Here is a 19,478-nt window from a genome sequence, read left to right on the forward strand (position 1 = left end):
AAACTAAACGAGCTGGACCAGCCACCAGACGAGCCGTACAAGGTCGATAGCCTCCAAAGCCGCGACCAGGACCAGTTCACGGACGAGGCTCTCCGGAATTTGCACAACATTCTGACTGGGGGCGTTCCCGATTTCACTTATGGACGCATCTCTCGAGCGAACGTCATTCCATTCCCTGAAGCCGAAGTTGTTGACGGCGATGGGAACATGCTGCCCGATCCTCTTTATCAGGAGGACCGCCACTATGTTCGTGCGGTACGTGGCGACCGTCTAGACACGGCCGAGAGCAATAGAACAAGCAAGTGGAAAACGGACCACCTAAGACGCCTGACTCGTTTACCACCGCCGCCACATTCGCAGACACCTTTGCCGTCGGCATCATAAGTTTGACACTGACAGAGGCCATCCGTCCCCCGGGCCATAGATTCATAGATATCCATGTTAGTGTTAGTTTCAGCTAGAAATTTCCAAATGATTTGGGATTTATTGTTTATTTTTATATCATGGAAACACAGCTGAGGATATGTACAATAGACGGAAGAACAGTAAATCAAATTTCAGTATTCTAACCAAAGTAAAGAGGAAAAGAAGTAAAGGAGGAATGAACTAAGATAAACCTGCTGGACAAGTATGGTAGAATCAGTACTTTTTTAGTTGTTCTTGCCCTTGCCGTTGGCCTTGCCCTTGCCCTTGCCCTTGTTAGCTGCGGCAGCCGTGGCCTGTGCCTGACCGTTGCCGGCAGCGTTGTTGGCGGCACCAGCGGCCGTGGCCGTGGCCGCCGCCTCGGACGCCTTAAACTGGGCGTCAATCGACGAAAAAATGGCACCCGTCGTCACAGCACCAACTGTTTTGATTCATTTTGTTAGCCGACCCTCCTTTTTCTTTTTTTCATAGTGCCATAAATGGAGGAATACGTACGATCACCAGCTGCCACCAGGGCAGCAGCCTCGGCGGCCGCGTCGGCGGCCTTGATACCACCAGCGCCGTTGTTGGCGGCGGCGTTGACGCTGGCCTGGGCATTGGCGGCGGTCTGGGCGGCGATGCCCTTGGCGGCGTTTCTCTTGGCAGCATTGGCCTTGGCCGCTTTGCCCTTGCCCTTGGCCTTGCCCTTGCCCTTTCCTTTGCCCTTGGCGGCATTTGCGTTGGCACCGGCTGCGGCTGCGGCTGTGGCCTGCGCGTTGGCAGCACCAGTGTTGACCGCAGCAGCAGCAGCAGTGGCCGTGGCAGCGGCTTCCGAGGCCTTGAACTGGGCGTCGATCGAGGAGAAGATGGCGCCGGTCGTGGCGGCTCCGACTTGTTTTTGTTAGCGAGAGCTACAGCGTCAAGACAAGAATCAATGCATTGTTACAGTTGCAGGCGAAGACATACGATCACCAGCAGCTACGAGGGCAGCAGCCTCGGCTGCCGCGTCGGCAGCCTTGATGCCGCCAGAGCCGTTGTTGGCCGCAGCATTGACGCTCTCCTGAGCAGCGGCGTTCTGGGCAGCACTGGCTCCATTGTTGTTGTTGTCGTTCTTGTTGCCCTTGGGAGCAGCGGCCACGAGCGAGGCACTGGCGCTGAGGAGAACAACGAGGGTGTTGATGTACTTCATGGTGGCGATGGCAGTGAAAGATGGTCCAAAGTTAAAAAAAAGTGAATAAAAAAGAACGTAAAGACAAGATGCAAACGATGGTCGACCGGCGAGAAGAAACGAAGTAATCGAGCACAGCTAGAACATTTGTTCGTCAGTGATAACCGTCATGATATCTATCGATTGCCCTTGGCGAACTCACCTCGAAGAAGAGAACAAAACTGCACGTAAAATGGAACTATGAATGACGATGAATCAATACGAAGCCAAGACAAGAGAAGAGAACGAAGGGGAAAGATAAGATCAGAAGGGCAACATGGAACGTGGTGAGCCGCTGTTCAAATAACCTTGGCGGCGATGTGAGAGATGGCTACCTGCACGTCTGCTTTGCTCTTGCTTGAACACAGTAGACTCTGTGGATTTACCAGCCAGCACGTTCGTCTATTCATGCCTCTTACCCTCCCTTTTGCACCGCCCGTAGATCGCTGGTTTTGAGATTTCTTGTTACAGACGACGTTACGGTGTGCGTATGGGATGGATCGTGTTGTAGAAAAAAACTACAATAATACGCGATATTGAAGGCCGGTTGCGCAGTCATATGTGTATAACAAGGATGCCTCTCTGGCTGCCGGTCTCTTGTGTTTGATCTGCAGCAGCAGCAGGGCATGCAAGGCCAGGGCTAAGGACAACTCAAACAAAGGCCGGGACAGGTACCGACGCTTTGACTTTGGTTCACGTTTTCCGTTATTTGGGATTTTAAGGCGTATTAAGCATAGTTTCTCTTTGCCATTACTTCTCGACTGAACTTGATCCAACTCAAATGCATCCTAGTCAACACTGTCACAGATAAAACAAGACGATTGCAGACATGCGCCGTTCCAGAGCCTTGCAAACTTGCAGTACTGTAACAATCCAAGGTTCTTCCCCGATAGGCGTTCGTTGAAACCCATAAAATAAAGTCGGCCAAGACTTGTACGAACCAAGAAGCCAAGATTGACATTGGCTTCCCGTGGATGTGTGGCCGGACGACGGTCGAGGGATTTCGTCTGTCCACGCAGAGCACTTTTCAAGAACAGGAAGTGCCAACCGGGCACTTTGAAACGGTCTTGCCAAGAGATTTGTTTGGAGATTTGCTTTATTGCCATATTCCGTCTTCCTGCTTTTGTTGTCTTTTGTGATGGCCCTTTCCCCCCCTTTTTTCCTTCTTTTTTTTGCCCCGTCTCGTCGGCCCATCTGGATCCCAAAGCTTGGCACAAACTTTGTTTCACACCCCTGTTTGCGGCTGCAACAACAGCCACGGGAGAAAAACGTATATGAGCATACATGCTCATGGCATACATGGCGTATTCGTGGTTTCCATTTCCCGGATTGCACGTTTGTGTATTCGATGTCGACATCTCACGAATCGTTGCTTGAAGCCAAGATTTTTTATAACAGAGCTCGCTCAGAGCTTGCTTGTACCATAATGCAGCTTGAGCCGAATCGACTCATTCAACTGTCGTGAATACAGCCAACTACAGCTTTCATTGTCTCTCCTTTTGCTCACACACCACTCTTTTTTGCTTTCCGCCTTCTCCTTCTCGTCATCGTAGTTACCGTCCACCTCGTCGACTACCTTTTGATAGACTCGCCACGAATCACGACTCACGAATCACGCTGCGCAAGAAGACAATGGGCTCCGGCGGGAACATGTGCAGTCCCTCCTCGAGACAGGCGTTCATGCAGGGCAGCTGCCCATGGCGGCAATGGTGATCTGGTCGTCCGATCTGAAGGCAAAGCGGATCTCGTTCGTACATCCCATCTACTAAATTCAAACGACCACTCCGGAACGGCAGTCCTGCTATTATACACGTCTACGCCCGGACATCACGGAATTATGGCAGCGTCAGAGTGGCCCTGTCTCTGTGTAAGTCGGCCGGACCAGCGGCGCTCCTCCGACAATCCGGTATGCCTTTGCATCCATTGATCCCACGGGAAGCAGGAACTAGGGAAGGGAATAAATATCAAAGTTAATCGATGCAGCAAGAATAGACGATATGTCAAAGATAGGCGCGTTTGTTCCGTTTCTCAGCACTTCGTCTTCAGGAAAACAACAGCTGGTCGCTCTGGGGCGGAACGAACAAATAAAGTCGAAGTCTTCGCGGCCTCGCCGTAACCCCGGAGCTGTAATTAAAGGAGAGTTGATTCATACAAGGACAATGTGCATCGCAGGATGCTAAGAAAGCCTGCGTCAACGTAAACTGTTCCAGTAACTCTCAATGCATCCTTCAACCGCTGCTAGGGTTGCGGTGGGCGGTGGGCGCCCGCCATAGACAGCCATACTCCAGTTACACCCTTCTAAAGGGCAGTGGCGCTCTACCGATTCTAGACCCGTGACGGTGGGTAGCCGAAAGGCCGCCTGATCTGTGGACGACGACATTGTCGAGCCGCAATCGGGACGCCAATCCTCGGGGCCCGCAAAACACTAGTCGCACCTCCCCCGCCTGTTCCATCACCATTCCTTCCCCGTTTGTCAAATTGTTTCGTGCTTGTCCCCGTGATAATTTTTTTTTTTTTTTTTCGAATTATTTTTCAAAAGCAAAACATCCGTCTGCAACCCCTTTTCCTCTCGCCACAACGCTCGCCCGCGCCACAACATCGCCAGACAGTCATTTTCCGTCACCACATCTCGCACCCAACGCCAGCAACGAGTCTGCCGTGCCGAGCACACTCTCGGTCAGACTGCGGCACTCCCGCAACCCCAACACGTCCCGCGACCGCCGATTGTCAAACTGGTAGACATCCGCCGGCAGGTCATCAGGCGTCTCCTCTGCGGATGGGAGACGAGCGGCAGCCATGGCGGCCTTCTCGCCGCCCCCCTGCATCCAGCCTTCTCGCACAATGTTCGCCAGCTGCCCATTGCTAAAGTGCCCACCAACGACATAGAAGCGCTGTCCACCGGCGCTGGGGACTTGTATTGCGCGCACATGCGCCAGCGCCACATCGCGGACGTCCACCCACGTGAAGACGGGGCGCGTGGGCGGCACCTGGGCAGCTCCGTTCCCGTGGGCCGTCTTCCACTGCCCCAGCACACAATCCCGGATCCGCTGGTTGGACGCATTGACGGCGTCCCAGCTGGCGAGCCATCGCTGCACCGGCCCAAATGTGTATGTGCAGTTGATCACGGCAAGATCAAACGACGTCGCCCGGCTGCCGCCGCCGCCGGTCGTTTTGGTCTCCGTCGCCGTCTCCACGTCGTCGCTTCCATTGACCAGCGCCCATGCTGCCCGCTCGGCAAACACTTTGCTTGCCTCGTACGCATTGTGCGGAAGCTGTGCTTCCGCCCATGTCATTGGTCGCCAGCAGGACTCGTCATACACAGCAGCATGGTGCGCAGGGTTGAGCATCGCGGCCGACGACGAAGTCAGCACCACGCGACGCACCGACGGCGCCAGCGTCTGGACGGACCGCAGGAGACCGGTCGTTCCGCGCAGGGCTGGGTCCAAGAGGTCCCGCACGGGATCTTCGACGCGCAGCTGGTACGGCGAGGCAGTGTGGATGACAAAGTCGAACAGGCTGCTTTGGAGGACGTTGTCGAAGGCACCCTCCTTGGCAACGTCGTCAACGAGAGAAAACGACACAAGGTGCCTTCGTGCGTCGGGAAGTGACGCCAGCACCGCTTTTCCCTTGCCGGCTGTGCGGACCGTTATCATGACGGCGTATCCATGGTCCAAGAGGATATCTAGGACATGCGAGGCAATGAAGCCCGAGCCACCTGCAAGGTCAGTGACGGGTGGGCCCAGCCGTGACAGAGGGTCTGCGTACCTGTGAGAAGAACGTTGCCTTTGTTGGTCATCGTCCTGTTGGTGTGAGACTTGATTTTGTTCAAATTAGCACAATCAAGTGGTTGCAAAATACTGAACAAGGACCTTGAAAAGGGCAAGTCGCTCTACGGAAGCAGACGACACATTGGCGTCTGAGATGCCATTTATTTTGCGACGATGAACTGCTGAGAATCGGATGAAGAAACGCGGCGGAGCATGTTCCCAGGGTCTCACAAACTCTCACACATACGCAACCCGACTCCAATCCGGACGTCCAGTGGCGCCCGTCCGACGACTCTACCGTCTTTGTTTCAGATGAGAGCAGTCGGCAAACAACCCCGCGAGTTGGTACACATACAAAGCCCCGCAATGCTTGCTGTACAACACACAATGGTTTTCGTTGCAAACGTGCTCGGATTTTGCCGGCGATCGTCACCTTGTTCTGGTTCGTGCATAAATACGAGTGGAAACAATATCATCAAGTTCTTCAAGCTGACGTCCCGCCTTGTTGGACTCCGTTTGCTTCAACGCAACGACGCTCCCTGTCACAATGACCATCCAGACTTCACCCATTCATGTTGCCATCGTCGGCGGCGGCATCACGGGCCTCGTTCTAGCCATCGGCCTGCGCGCTCGTGGCATTTCCCACACCCTCTACGAACGTGCTGCCGGCTTTTCCGAGTATGGCGCGGGCATCGGATTCAGCCCCAACGCTGAGGTCGCTATGACCCTGATCGACCCCCAGTTGCACGCTGTCTTCAAGCAAGCCGTCACGCCCAACGGACTAGACTACTTTCAATGGATCGACGGCTTCACAACAGACGATCAAATCTTCCAGTTGTACCTGGGCAAAGACGGCTTTCAGGGCGGGCGGCGGTCGGAGATCCTGGGCGCCTGGGCAGCTCTTGTCGAGCCGGCCAACGTTCAGTTTGGGAAAGAGGTGGTTGCAGTCATCGACCCAAAGAATGGTCCTGTCAGCCTGTCCTTTGCCGACGGCACCACAGCCACGGCCGATGTCGTCATTGGTGCGGACGGCGTTTGGTCGCGCATGCGTACTCTGCTGTTTGGTCCGGAGTTTCGCGCCTCCTACACGCACAAGTACTGCTTCCGCGCCGTCGTCCCCATGGACGGACCTGGCGGCGCGGTTGCCGCCTTGGGTCAGGCCCGCGCCTCGTCTCGGTACATGTATAACGGCCCCGGCGCTCACGCCATTACCTACCCGGTAGCCAAGGGTGCCATGCTCAACGTCTTGGTCGTCATTGGTGATGACAAGCCGTGGGGTGATGCTACACGGGCAAGCGGCAGCAACGACGAACAGAAAGTGTCTGCCGATACAGGCGTCGCCAACCGCCAGACCACTGGAAAAGGCCGTCGCGCTGACGCCGAGGCCGTGTTTGCCGGCTGGCAGTCCACACCTCGCGCCGTCGTCGGCCTTCTTCCCGAAGCACCCGACCGCTGGTCCATCTTTGACATGCTCGAGCATCCCGTGCCCACGTACAATCGTGGCCGTGTGGCCCTCGCCGGCGATGCCGCCCATGCTGCCGGCCCACACCTGGGCTCGGGTGCCGGGTTCGGTATCGAGGACGCTCTGGCCTTGTCGACTGTGCTGGCGGAAGTGAACAATCCTGCCATGGTAGACAGTGCCCTGTCCGCCTACAGCAAGGTCCGCTACGAACGCACGCAGTGGCTGGTCCGCGCCACCCGCGAGGCCGTCGATCTGTTCCAGTGGGCGGGTCCCGGAGCACAACCGGGCGCGGATCCCAAACATGGCCAGGACCCGGCCGTCTTTGGTCCTGAAATTACATGGCGCTTCCACACGATATGGAAGTACGATTTGGAACGGATGCAGGCCGAGGTTCGGGCCCTGTATGAAGCAGCTCTGGGGGCCAGGTAGTGACAGAGGTGGCAATAGCTCCTGGGTAGCTGTCAACGTCGTTACCAATGACAGACAAGCCGCCCTTGACTAGGAGTAGCCACTCACAATGTATACGTGCTTCAGTGTCGTCGACATGACAGCATGCACGTATACATCGGTGACCTCACTTCAATAATGTGTTATATAAAGTTGGTTTCTCCTCTGGCGTTCTTATCTTTTCTTTTGTTTATTTAGGACAACCACTTTTGTTCCATCAAAGTGATTGCAAGTCCTCCAATACATGCGCCTCTCTGTCTGAGTCACTCTCCCATTCGATACATTGCCAAAATGAGCGACAACTCCTTAAACTCTAGCTTTAGCTTCGACTATGTCACGGTGGCCCCCAACAAGACGGTCCTTAAGACGTCCGTCCGCAGCGATGGACCGCGGCCGTTCCCGTCCTCGTGGAGCAGCTCGACGCCCACCTGGGGAAACACCGTTTCCTTCCAGCTGGCGACCTCCTCGCCGCCCAGCACGAAGTCGGGGACCACCGGGCCAACCTACAAGTAGGTTGTAGAAGGTAGGCGAATTAGGCGTGAAAAGTTGTGCATTTTATTCGATGATTCAAGACGGGAAACGGAAAATCGCAAACAATTCTGAGAAAATATAAAAACATTGGATTACAGCTGAGTTAATAAAGCAATGGTTTTAAAAGACGTCATTTTTCAGTGTAACTTTCACTGTGAATCATAAACAAATAAAGAACACCAAAAGATGCAACATCACAAAAGCTAGACAATTCGACAATACGGAAATATTGTTAGATTTCGATTGTTGTCGCTGTTCATTGTGGGAATATTTACTTGCCCACGAACAAAGACCCTGTAAGTGCAGCGAAAGAGCTTCCACATTTGGATCGAGAACAAAGCGAGCGCATACAGACGCTGCTCCCATTCATGAACACCCACGACATTGCAGTTCAATGTTCAAATAGCCTCGTACAGCAGGTATATAATACAGAGCACCGCGGGCTTTCCAGTCGACTTAGTTTTCTCTTCCTCATCACTCCGATCAACAAATTTAAAACCTTAAAATAAAATAAAAAAACTCCAGCGCTCTTCAAGGAAAGGTCTCTTTCGTTGACGAGTGTTCGCCTTTGCTGTCCACTACTCAACCTCCCTGACAACTCACCTTTCGTCCACAGCAGCAATGCCGTCCAAGAGAAACCACTCCCGCCGCAGCCGGTCGCGCCGCCGTAGCCGTTCTCGCAGCCGTTCCGACACCCGCACGCGTGGGGAGCGCTTCCTCGACAGCTTGAATGCCTTCATGAAGAGCTACTCGCATGAGTACACGAATGGCTACTACACCGGACCCAAGGCGTACCAACCAGACTATCCCAACGAGCCCAAGGTGTTGTCCCGTGACGCTCCGCTTCGCCGCAAGCTCAAGGCCATCGCCTACTACAACGATGACGGCGACGGCGACGACAACGACGATGATGGCCCGCAGAGAAGCAAAGACAAGGGCAAGGGCCGGGCCCGTTCTCCAAGTCGCTCGGACCCTCGTCCCCGTTCGAGCCATGGCGGTGGCAGCTACTACGGCACTGGCTACGGCACTGGTTACGGTAACGGTTACGGCGACAGTGGTGGCCATGTGCCCCCCTTCGTGCCTGGCCCGCCCCTTTCCTCCGGCTATGTTCCCACGTCCGTCCTGGACTTCCAAAGCAACCATTTCCGTAAGTATCCCCCCACCCCCCAGAACAGCGGCTACGAGGCAGGGGGCCAGAGCTACCACAGCATCGATGGTGCGGCGGTATTTACGGCTGTGCACCCAGACGATGTGCCGGGTCCTTCCCGTGGCCGTTCGCGTGGCCGCGACTACACTCGCGGCCGCTATGCAAACGACTGGTACCGTTCTCCTTCGGCCGGCCCTGCGTTTGACTACGACCGGGACACGTCTCGCCATCGCTCCCGTGGCCGTTCCCACCGTCGATCCCGTCATCGGTCCCATCATCGGTCTCGTCATGGGTCGAAGCGGTCTCAACGTCCGTCGAGTATTTACTCGAACACGCCCTTTGAGCCCTTCGGCCGCAGTGCTTCCTGCGTCCCGTCGTACATTTCTGGCCGCAGCCACTCGCAGCCGCCGTCGCGCAGCCACTCCCACGGCCATACGTCTTACGGCAGTGTCTCCTATGGTGATGCCAACGTTGTCACCGCCGTACACCCAGACGACAACTACCGCTCAACCAGCCCCAGCGACGGCCTTGCTCCGTCTTCGTCGTCGCGCCACGACCGGCCGCGCCGTCCCCGTCATCGGTCCCACTCGACCCGGCACCGTCACCGTCACCGTCGTCGCCAGTCGTTGTCTGCTCACAGTCCGGTCCGGTACCGCAGCAGCTCGCGATGCCGCCGTGCATCGCCCGCGCGAGAGCGGCCTCCCGCGTACATAACGGTCCCCGAGGAGCGCTACCGCGAGCCTCGCCGGCGCCACAGCAGTCGCCACTATTCCCGCCGTAGCCGGGACGATGTGAGCCCCGGTCGCCACGGGAGCCGTTACCGTAGCCGCCATCGTCGCCATCGCCACCACTCGCCTCGTCCTCGCAGCTCGGGACGCTATGTCGAGGAACGCTACTACTCTTACAGCGCCTCCCGCAAGGGTAAAAAGGGCAGTGGTGGTTTCCGTGCCTTGGTCAAGAAGCTGTTCAAGTAAAACGGCCCACGTAGGCGTAGAAGGTGAGTGAATGGTAAGTCGTACATGCAAGATATTTGAGAGTCGGACTTACAAGTGTAATGTCGGGTTTCAAAGAGAATGAGTATTTTCCTATTTTTTGTTGATTTTTCTGAAAACACCCCATTAAAACAAGAAAAAAATTGAAAATTGAAAATTAAAAAAAATTGAAAATAGTAAAATGCGTACCACCCCATTTCCATTGAAAAAAAGGAAAGAAAGAAAGAAAGAAAGAAAGAAAACAAAAAACAGCAGCATTACGGTGGAGACAATAAAATTGATGTACATTTTACACTAAAGTGCAGTTCTCTTAATTCACGCGTAGATATTATTCCTGCGACAGTCATGTTATCAAACACGTTATTTGGACAGATACGCTCTCCAGCGGCTTCGTTGCATGTCAAACTTGTCAGCGTGGTATTCTTCTTCTTATTGTTGTCCTAGCTACTGGGAGAACGCGATCTTTGGGAAGAAATATACACAAGACCAAAACGGCTATCTAAAAATACACTGCGAAAGATCATCGCCGTTGTGTCGAGAAGCTGACAAAATGGGTGCCGAGCTCTCCAGAACGCTGTTTAGGCGGTGCCGCCGAGACCAGTAGAAGACACTTGACGAACCATCAAAGGAGGAACATCATGTCGACCAAAAAGTCCGGCATGCTGTCAGGGCTCCACCTATTTGCCCTTCTTGTCCTTTTCGCCCTTGTCCTCCGTCTTGACCACCGGCTGGGTCACAGCGGAGTTAGGGGCCGGGAGAGTCGTGCCCTTGTCCTTCTTGACGTCGTCGTGACCCATGTTGGCGGGCTGGGAGTGGTTCGTTTGTCTTGGCGTTGCTTTGCTCTTGTTGTGGTGTTTGTTGTGAGACTTCGACGTGTCGTGCCGTTGTGCTTCGTGAGATCTTGATATGCAAGGAAAATATTCTTGTAAAATAAAGCACGTCTTCTGGAGGAGACACGGCACTATTTATACTTTTTCCTGGCAGGCGAGACATACATAATGTTTTCACTTTTAGTGTGACATGACAAGTAAGCACGCCGTCTGTGAAATAGGTATACAAAGGTGGCGAGAAAGCAAACTGCTTTAGCTGGGCATTCCACTGAGCATTCTCATGAACCACGTTGGTTGCGTTGGCCAACTGTGACATAAAGGGCGTGGTCGCCGTGCTGTTTGTACACTCGTGTAGGAGTAGTGACGGGTGACCAGTGTACAAGACAACTGAGTGGCAACACAATAGCCTGCCCGCAGACCGGCTGGGTATGTTACGCGCTCTATGTTCGTAGCCACTGTTTTGTTGGCGGATCGAATGCCGTCTGTATGACCTCACATCGACCATCTACCCATCGCTTCTCGCACGTCATCGTCATCGTTCCTGACCAGCTGTCTGGCAAAACGACATGCACATTGTGTATGCGCGGTGCGGATAAGGATAGAGGGACAAGCGAAGGCATGGGATCATTGGACTCGAATAGTTCGCTGTCGAGAAAAGTCGGCGGCGATGCATTTGGCTCATCCTGCGCGTTCTTCCCTTCTAGAGTTTCGAGACGGATGACCTTCTCGGCCACGGCACTCGCAAGCTGAGAGTCCCATAGCCCTTCACGACTGGGGATCGACTTGACAAACCGCACTGCCTGCTTCCGGATACGAGGTACCCGGCAATGCAATGCTGTAAAGTAGAGCGGCGGAGTCCAACCGACGTCCGCGTTGAAGAGGCACACTATGGGCGACGTTGCAGACCCAAGCTGTTCGGCGACCTCAGGGTTGATGCTGAAATGGACATCTTGCGAGTTGTGGACGTCCTTGACTGCGCGTATAAACAAGAGGGCGTTGCGCACTATGGCCAAAAATCGCCCGGCATGTGCATCAAAGGCCAGTTCCGTATCTGGGGCAAGACATGTCGAAGCCAGAATAGAAGCCATGTCATAGTAGAGAACGAGCATCTGGTATGCAACGCGGGCAAGAAGGTCGACGTCAGGTTGAGAATAGAGGCTGACCCGCGAGGCCTGGTAGGTGGCATGCCATGCATCAAGGGCAGCAACAAGACGTGCTTGTTCAAGCGCCAAGGACCTTTTGATCTCCACATCAGAAGACGGCAACGGCAAAGGCGACGATGCTGATGACGATGATGTCGTGCCCCCATTACTTAGCAAGGAATCTGATGAATAAGTGTCGTTGTTTGGTTGCTTGTGGAGATCCTGGCTTTGTCCCTTGAGGCTGAGCACGTCGTAGACCAGTGCATCAAGACTATTTCGCGCCTGGCTGATGGACGCAAATGTGATTGGCAGTGTCAGTAGATGATGGTCCGGTGAAAAGAAATACTGCGGCACCGTGGGCAGCATGGATCTGGCATATCCATGACCAAATTGCGCTGCCAGCAAGTTCATGCGAGCAAACGCTTCCAGCAGCCACTGGTCGATGGGATCAATATTGTTTCCCGGGAAACACCTATCCCTAACCAGATGCAACGAGTTTAAGCTGGGAGTGGACAACGTTGGCGAGGTTTTCTGTTTCCCAGCGTACAGGTAGTCGAGTAGCCGCACGCCGTTCTGCAGGTGGGTGCTCCCCGTCCGAAAGTGACCGCGCATAAACTCGAGGCATGTGAAGAGCATACAGGCCACGAGCATGATCCGGATAGAAGCAATGTCTGGTGATGCACTGGATACATCCATTGTATTTCGCATCAACGGCGAAGCCGTCAAATGACGGATCGCCTTGTTGTACTGCCGAAGAGTGAACTCCTCGCTGCACGCGTCTGCCACGGCAAGCCGCTCGTTTGAACTGGTCCCCATGCCCTCGCCGCCTCCAACACGCCTATGCACAGTACTCAAGGCAAGGGCAGCGTGGAGGACAGCGGGCTCCTCAAGGCTCGCGCGAATGACGAGCACATCCCAGAAAGCCATCGAGAAGGCACCCCGTAGCTTGACCGCTGTACGCCAGCGGAACCAGTCGAGCCAGTTGCACTCCTGCGCACTGAGTGGTGCGACTGTGCCATTCAACAGTGGTGGCGGGATCGACGGCCACGGCGGAGACTGTGCGGCCTGTCGTTGGCGTTGACCCATGGCAAGCATGAGAGCGGCCGGAGAGACGGACGCTGTTGCGGCCTTGTTACCGCCACCCCAAATGCCGTATCCTTCACAAGTTCGCCCGGTTGAAACACATCGCGAGCAGGCAGGTCGCCCTTCGTCGCACTTGACCTTTCGAAGCCTGGGGTGTAAGCAATAAGAAATCAGTAATGGTAATACAGTGGGTAGCAAGAAGTCAAGTTGAGCATGGGGTTCGCTGGCTTACTTGCACGTCCGACATCCTGTCTTCACCTTGGCCCTGCGCCGTGCAGGAGCTGTGCTGGAAGGATGCGGCCGATGCTTGCCTACCGTAAGATCATCCATCGTGCCGTTGCCGTTAATAGTCGTATTTTGCACACATGCTTGCGTTGTTTTGTTCGCGGTCAATCGTGAAAGACGACAGAAATTTGGAAACCTGTGCCGGCCATACGCAGTCTATCTCCGCCGACCCGTTCGGTTTGCCTTAATGCGTGTTATTAGTATTGGTGCTAGCAGCCACTCGAGCAAGACACATTGCACAATTCTCACGCTTACCACACTATGCAGATTTGCCATTGAGCAGGTCGTGCAACGGAGAATGTTGGAACATTGGATTCCACAGATCTTTGCAGTGCATCGAGAGGCGACATTCTACACAGCTGGCCCTAACCAATGGCTAACAAAACGACCCGGGAAACGAATCAGGTGGACGGTCGGTAACATCAGCGGGCCCTGGGATACCAAGATACTCCAATGTAATCCCTAATCTGCAGTATGGTTATGTGGCCGAAAAAGATGAAGCTGAAATTGTACGCGATGTGCCTCAGGGGCTACGAGAGTGCCTTCCAAACGTTCGAATATTTCCCTCCAGACAAAGCAAGAGCCGCCGGATTACGGCAGGAGGCTACTGGCTCTTAAGTGTGCCTTCCCACTTACACCTGGCTCAGATGGTTATTCCTGCTCTTCTGAGTTGGAGGCATCAAGGGGCATGGCGACTGCTGTAGTAACGCAACGGTTGCAGGACACGTGACTGCCCATGGAGCTCCGTCTGCTAGTACATGTACCTGATTCGTGGGGAAGTGTTGACAGTCCAATGAAGCTGAGAAATAAACAGAGCGAGCCCCATAAAAAAAGCACCTCAAACTAAAAAAAAAAAAAAAAGGGAAAGAGAGGACTGCGACAGCCTACCAAACTCGCAACTGGCACCAAGGAAAGTCCGATGCAACAGCGCCATTGCTTCCTCCACTTTCTCGTCGTCTCCTCCCTCGCCTTCTGTCGGATTCTTCTGAACTCCACCCCTCGACCACCTCCACCCCAGCAGCAGCCTGCGTTTGTTGGCACTGCTCCCAACATTCACGATCTCTCGCGTTCGCCTCCAGCACGTTTCCCGTTTGCCCCAACCCGCTGTAGCCGTGTTTGGCCTCTTCTCATCGTACCGGAGGAGACTAGCCGGATGCCGCATGGCCGTCGTTGTAAACGTTTGCATCGTCACCAATCCTTTCCTTTCTAGACGTCTTCGCACCCCAGACACAAGCCAACCTCACTTGTGCCAGGAGCATCATTTTGCCTGGCGACCGCTCCTTTCCCCATTAACGCTTTATCACGCATCCTCCTCTGGTCACTCCTTTCACAGCTCTCTTGGCACAAGAAGCTCCCTCTACCGGTAAGTCAAGCTATGGGAAGCCTGTCCCAGCATTGCATCATCCCGACTTTTACCCAATGCCTGGGCTTGTCTCGCTTTCTGGCATCATTTGCGCAGTTTTTTCACCATTCGCGTTTCCTGCACCCCTTTGCACTGTGGCCCTGTATCCAATGCCAGCAGCTCGAAAAGATCGGTGTCGCTGTCGGATGGCAGCTTGTCGACACTGAGGGCCTGAGACCAACTCTGTGGGGACGACGACCTGAATCACTTGTCGTCACACTTCCCCTCGCGGTGCTTGCAGGTTCATCGTCACTTTTGCACCAGATTTCTCACGTCGTCGGACTCTGTACACTAACTCCGGCATCTTGTCCAGGAAAATCGCGCTTCTATTCCAACACCAAGTCTCACCACGGACCAATCGATGTTCCATATCACGTCGACACCCGCCTGACCACCCCATAGCTCCGACGCCTCTCCGACCATGCCGCGAACGGCCAACAAGCCGCCGCCTCAAACGGCTGGCCGGCCCAAGAACGCCCGGGCTGCTGTTGTCCCCGTGATTCCGCTGCCAATTGCCCAGAAGCAGCAGTTGCAGAGACAGCAAAAGCAGCAAGATCAGCTGCGTCTGAAGCAACAGCAGCTAGACCTTGAGAAGGAGCAGCAGGAGTTGACGAAGCAGAAGGAGATGGAGAACCAGGCGCCGGCACAGGAAGCCACGAAGGCACCCGAGGAGGATACGAGCTCACTAAATGGCGACGACAACCACAAGACCGTCGAACCTGCCGCTGTCGTGTCCACACCTGTCGAAAAGGCTTCTCAGTTGGCTTCCGCCTCGACCCCTCAGACTGTGGTTGACGCATCTGTGTCTTTGTCGTCACCTAGTGCTTCCAAGACACCGCAGTCATCGACAAATACGACCCTGGCCGACCCGACTGTGGCCCCCTTCGTTCCTACCACGACGACAGCCGACAAGCATGCGCCAGCCAGCGGACCTGTTGTGAGCGGAGCATCTCAGCCTCACATCCCTGCAGGCCCGGCTTCTGCAGGGCTGCCGCCGAATGGCCCTACGGTGCCAGAATTTGTCTTCCCTCCACACTCTCGCAGCGGCTCCGCCGCTCGGCACCGTGGACCACCGAGACACAACCCCCAGTTCCCGCCGCATCCTCAGCATCCTTTCCACCAGCAGCACCATCAACATCCCGGTTTCCACCAGCCTCACCCGAGTGCCAGCAGCATCACTTTCGGTGCTTTCCACGACTCCAACAACGTGTCGCCGGTGCCGACGGGTCACGGTCCGCTTCCGCCCCCGCCTGGTCTGATTGGTGGCCCACAGTTCGTGCCATACAATATGCCGAATATTGGGCCTGGCGAGTGGCAAGGGCCGCCTGGTGTGCCGCCTGGTGGTGATGTCAACGGATTCGCTCCTTCGTCTGCTGGCTTCAACCCCTCTACGCCCGGTAGCTTCCGCGGGTCGCACTCGCCCGACAATGTGACCGATGGACCCGCCTTTCATCACCAAGCTGGAGGCATCCCGCCGCCCGGTGGTCTGAATGGACATCTGCCTCTCCGCAACAACGACTCGATGTCGTCGATGATGTCGCCGCCGTTCTTCCCGCCTTCTGGTTTCCCCAATGCCGGCCCCGATGAACGCCAAGGCAGGCGAGACGATGCTCCGAACCGCGGCATTGACTTCCAGTTTGTTCACCATCTCCAGCAGCAGCTTCAGCACAACTTCGACAACCCGCAGACCTCAGATTGCCACCTGATCCTTCACTTACCGAAAGCAAACGCCAGCTCCAACAACGGCGCCGAATTGAACGGACCAGAGCAGCAGCACGGACCGACGACCATGTTTGCTGGCCACCGCGGTGTCCTCGCTCAGAGCCAAAGCATCGGCCACCTCCTGCGCAGCGACATTGGCACCATCCACTCGGGCCCCTTCAACCGGCCGATCCTTGCTCTGCACATGAAGATCGAAGACCCCTATATCTCTGTCGAGGCGGCCGTGCAAGCTCTTCGCAGTCTCTACGGCCACCCGCTGGCAGATACCCAGTCTCTTGACAAAGCACTGTCCAATCTGACAGCGGGCTTCATTTTCATGCTGGACCATGTCGAGAGTGTGGGTGCCGAGCAGGCCGGGCGCTTGATTGACTGGACGACGGTTGAGAAGGTGCTTGCCTATGGGCTCAACGGTGCATCCTTTCCAAACGCTGCCGACGGGAACACCAACCCGAACGGACCGGCTTATGCCCATGCCGACCTTCGCTACGGCCGTGGTGCTGGTTTGTCTGTCCGCCGCCTATTGAGCCAAGCTCTCGACTTTGTTGTTCGCAACTTCCCTACCAATTTCGTTTTCAACGCTGCTGTGGCCACGTCAACTGGTCCCCTCTCGACGCTCCTTCGATTCCCTACTGACACTACTAAGACCGTCCCCGCCACTGACGTTCCTCAAAGCACTGCTACAAAAGCGGCGAGCGATGGTACCACAGCCCATATTCGCTCAGCAGGCTCCGTCAGTCTTCCTATGCGTGGACCCAACGACTCCTCCAACTCCAAGAAGGGTGGCCCGCGGTCGCCAAAGATTGTGTTCGGTGGCTTTGCCGACGAGCTCGCCAACGTGGCCCATGGCAGCATCAACGGTGTCTTGAGCGCCGCCGACAACAGCCAGGCTGATGCCGCAACGGTCCTTTCGCGCATCCTGATCAACCTGCCTTACGACTATCTCAAGTATGTCCTCGGCCACTCTCAGCTCACAGCCGACCGAGCGTCCATCACTCGTGATATCGTCGAAGAGCGCGAGCGCAGGCGACTGCAGGCCCTGGAAGTCATCCACGCCGGTGACAATCTGAACAGCCCCGAGCAGCGTGACGCCATCTTGGGCCGTCTTCAACGTCCGACGCCGCCTCTCCACCGGGATCACCCCATTGATATCGACGTCTGGGATGTTCTCGGCTGGAAGGAGTTCTGCCATGGTGACACGGGCGAACTCGTGCGGGTCTGGGCCCATGCTGACGCATCTCGTTAGGGTGCTCGATGCCGTGTCCCCCGGATCCAGCGCCTGCGGCTGTCTGACGTGCAACGCTGTCGCTAATTCGTTCTGCAAGCGCCTGACGTGATGGAGTCTAGTTGTTTGAGCCAAATTATTTGTGTTCTAACCATTATAGTTTTCATTTTCACATTCCATTGTATCGCCACGACAAGTGTCCGTAGCGCACGGTGCTGTTTTATTCAAGCCGTTTTTTTTTTTCGTTTTTTTTTTCGTTTTTTTTTTTACTCTTTCTTCCATTTCCCCTTTCACAGCATGCGCTGCATTACCTTTAGGCGTTTGGTCTCATCATTACCCCATTTTGTTGTGTGTCTCGCGAGTTTGCTCTACGCAAAGCATAGTCTTTTTCTCGGTATTTTCGGTTTCATGTTATTTATTCCTGTATCCTTCTTACGCGGTATGGCCTACTGCTGGAAGGTCAGCACACTGCAGAGATGGTATTTTAAAAAAGGCAAAAAGTAAAGGATACTCACCGGCCGGCGAGCCAGAGACACACCTGTATTTTAGTATTTAATGAGCGACACAAGAAAAAATTCACTACACAGCGGAAGAGGAGGGACAACAGGAAGCGGGAATACAACTGGTCGTGCTGGACGACAAGTTATGGTTTGCAGAAAAGGGCGAGCAGTCCCGAAGCCGGCGGGGACTGGGGAATAAGGGCAAAGACTTGCGAGGTCTTTGTCCCATCCATTAGTTGATACCCACGAGGATATTCCATCATGTTTTACTTTGTTATTTTGTTTAATGTGAATTTTATTATTTCTACTTCAATCTCTCTCGCCATAATTCGTTTAGAGACTCCCGGTAACCAGCGGCGGATACTGTAGTAAACCAGTGGTCTTTGTACATACGACGGCGACAGACAGTTCGCGGTAAGTCGTTCACCGACGTCATGTTGAATGTGTACAACTGTAGTGCGTTGAATACCGTCGACTTGTAAAAAGGCTGCTACTAATTATCGTGTTGATATCGGCATCTAAACAGCTGCGCAAGTCAACTTATTTCATAGCGCCATGCGGATGGGAAATGAAGCTCATGCAAATGCCTGCCAGATGGTAAACCGTGGATGGCCTGTTCACAGCGTGGAGGGCAGTCGTACGTTAGCCGTCGGAGGGAGGGTCGGAACCCAGTGGGAAGTAGCCATGTCATTCGCAGGAAAACATACTGCATCCACGGATGATTATCGCGAAATGGAATGTACGCCGTTTTTTTCTTAGTGGTCCCCCTCTCTTTCTAGGGTCTTTCCAGTGATCCCGCGGAGAAAATATGGAGAAAAAGCCACCACAGCAGGGTGCCATCCGGCTTAGTTTGGTAGGAGCACCACCAAAGCTCGTGACTCTTCTTCGCAAGTTGCTTGCACGTCTAAAAGTGGACTCCTTCCCTATGGAGGCAAGGTGGCTGACCAGCCGAGGTGTTTTGCTCCCACCTCATTCTGAGGGTTGCTCCCACCTCATTCTGAGGGTTGCTCCTGCCTCTTTCTCGTCTCCCTTCTTTGAGCAGTCTTTCCATGGAGAAATGCGAGAAAGAAATAGCACGTGTAATTTGCACTAAAAGTTCCCTGGACCTATCAAAGTCCAAAGACAGCCAATCAAAAGCAAACTCTCGAGGTAAAAAGGGGGTCGCATTGCCAAGCTATGTCGTAGAACGCGTCTTTTGGGTGGTCGCTTCCCCATTTCCTCATGTCGCTATTTCGCTCCTTCCTTTGGGCCCTCCCCCACAGCAAGTCCCCCTATCGCCAGCATAATATTACACTCCCTTTGGCAGCATTCCAACACGAAACGAAAAGCGCATTGTT

The 19,478-nt window shown here is 54.6% G+C and overlaps 10 protein-coding genes across 10 annotated transcripts; 4 read left to right on the top strand and 6 right to left on the bottom strand.

The window, feature by feature from the left end:
- Positions 1 to 3: 3 nt before the first annotated feature.
- On the bottom strand, positions 4 to 379 carry SPSK_08130 (uncharacterized protein; the record flags this gene model as incomplete). Its single annotated transcript, XM_016734773.1, has 2 exons — positions 4 to 270; positions 341 to 379. The coding sequence occupies 2 exons, from the start codon at positions 377 to 379 to the stop codon at positions 4 to 6; spliced, it is 306 nt and encodes a 101-aa protein (XP_016590377.1).
- A 271-nt stretch (positions 380 to 650) lies between these two features.
- Positions 651 to 1,591, bottom strand: SPSK_07803 (uncharacterized protein; the record flags this gene model as incomplete). Its single annotated transcript, XM_016734458.1, has 3 exons — positions 651 to 844; positions 919 to 1,293; positions 1,369 to 1,591. 3 exons carry the CDS (start codon positions 1,589 to 1,591, stop codon positions 651 to 653), a joined length of 792 nt encoding a protein of 263 aa, XP_016590378.1.
- A 2,627-nt stretch (positions 1,592 to 4,218) lies between these two features.
- Positions 4,219 to 5,405, bottom strand: SPSK_10779 (ketoreductase; the record flags this gene model as incomplete). Its single annotated transcript, XM_016737058.1, has 2 exons — positions 4,219 to 5,324; positions 5,375 to 5,405. The coding sequence occupies 2 exons, from the start codon at positions 5,403 to 5,405 to the stop codon at positions 4,219 to 4,221; spliced, it is 1,137 nt and encodes a 378-aa protein (XP_016590379.1).
- A 518-nt stretch (positions 5,406 to 5,923) lies between these two features.
- SPSK_07555 (salicylate hydroxylase) lies at positions 5,924 to 7,267 on the top strand (the record flags this gene model as incomplete). The annotated part of the gene is made up of 1 exon (XM_016734215.1): positions 5,924 to 7,267. The coding sequence occupies one exon, from the start codon at positions 5,924 to 5,926 to the stop codon at positions 7,265 to 7,267; it is 1,344 nt and encodes a 447-aa protein (XP_016590380.1).
- A 309-nt stretch (positions 7,268 to 7,576) lies between these two features.
- Positions 7,577 to 7,798, top strand: SPSK_08220 (uncharacterized protein; the record flags this gene model as incomplete). The annotated part of the gene is made up of 1 exon (XM_016734856.1): positions 7,577 to 7,798. One exon carries the CDS (start codon positions 7,577 to 7,579, stop codon positions 7,796 to 7,798), a length of 222 nt encoding a protein of 73 aa, XP_016590381.1.
- Positions 7,799 to 8,437: 639 nt separating this feature from the next.
- Positions 8,438 to 9,937, top strand: SPSK_07469 (uncharacterized protein; the record flags this gene model as incomplete). The annotated part of the gene is made up of 1 exon (XM_016734131.1): positions 8,438 to 9,937. One exon carries the CDS (start codon positions 8,438 to 8,440, stop codon positions 9,935 to 9,937), a length of 1,500 nt encoding a protein of 499 aa, XP_016590382.1.
- A 695-nt stretch (positions 9,938 to 10,632) lies between these two features.
- On the bottom strand, positions 10,633 to 11,101 carry SPSK_08073 (uncharacterized protein; the record flags this gene model as incomplete). The annotated part of the gene is made up of 2 exons (XM_016734718.1): positions 10,633 to 10,855; positions 11,013 to 11,101. The coding sequence occupies 2 exons, from the start codon at positions 11,099 to 11,101 to the stop codon at positions 10,633 to 10,635; spliced, it is 312 nt and encodes a 103-aa protein (XP_016590383.1).
- Positions 11,102 to 11,225: 124 nt separating this feature from the next.
- Positions 11,226 to 13,340, bottom strand: SPSK_07171 (uncharacterized protein; the record flags this gene model as incomplete). Its single annotated transcript, XM_016733838.1, has 2 exons — positions 11,226 to 13,158; positions 13,243 to 13,340. 2 exons carry the CDS (start codon positions 13,338 to 13,340, stop codon positions 11,226 to 11,228), a joined length of 2,031 nt encoding a protein of 676 aa, XP_016590384.1.
- A 606-nt stretch (positions 13,341 to 13,946) lies between these two features.
- On the bottom strand, positions 13,947 to 14,481 carry SPSK_10804 (uncharacterized protein; the record flags this gene model as incomplete). Its single annotated transcript, XM_016737074.1, has 2 exons — positions 13,947 to 13,993; positions 14,184 to 14,481. 2 exons carry the CDS (start codon positions 14,479 to 14,481, stop codon positions 13,947 to 13,949), a joined length of 345 nt encoding a protein of 114 aa, XP_016590385.1.
- A 637-nt stretch (positions 14,482 to 15,118) lies between these two features.
- On the top strand, positions 15,119 to 17,662 carry SPSK_07059 (uncharacterized protein; the record flags this gene model as incomplete). Its single annotated transcript, XM_016733729.1, has 1 exon — positions 15,119 to 17,662. The coding sequence occupies one exon, from the start codon at positions 15,119 to 15,121 to the stop codon at positions 17,660 to 17,662; it is 2,544 nt and encodes an 847-aa protein (XP_016590386.1).
- Positions 17,663 to 19,478: the final 1,816 nt, after the last annotated feature.

This window comes from Sporothrix schenckii, assembly GCF_000961545.1.
Source record: "Sporothrix schenckii 1099-18 chromosome Unknown Cont41, whole genome shotgun sequence".
Classification (NCBI taxonomy): domain Eukaryota; kingdom Fungi; phylum Ascomycota; class Sordariomycetes; order Ophiostomatales; family Ophiostomataceae; genus Sporothrix; species Sporothrix schenckii.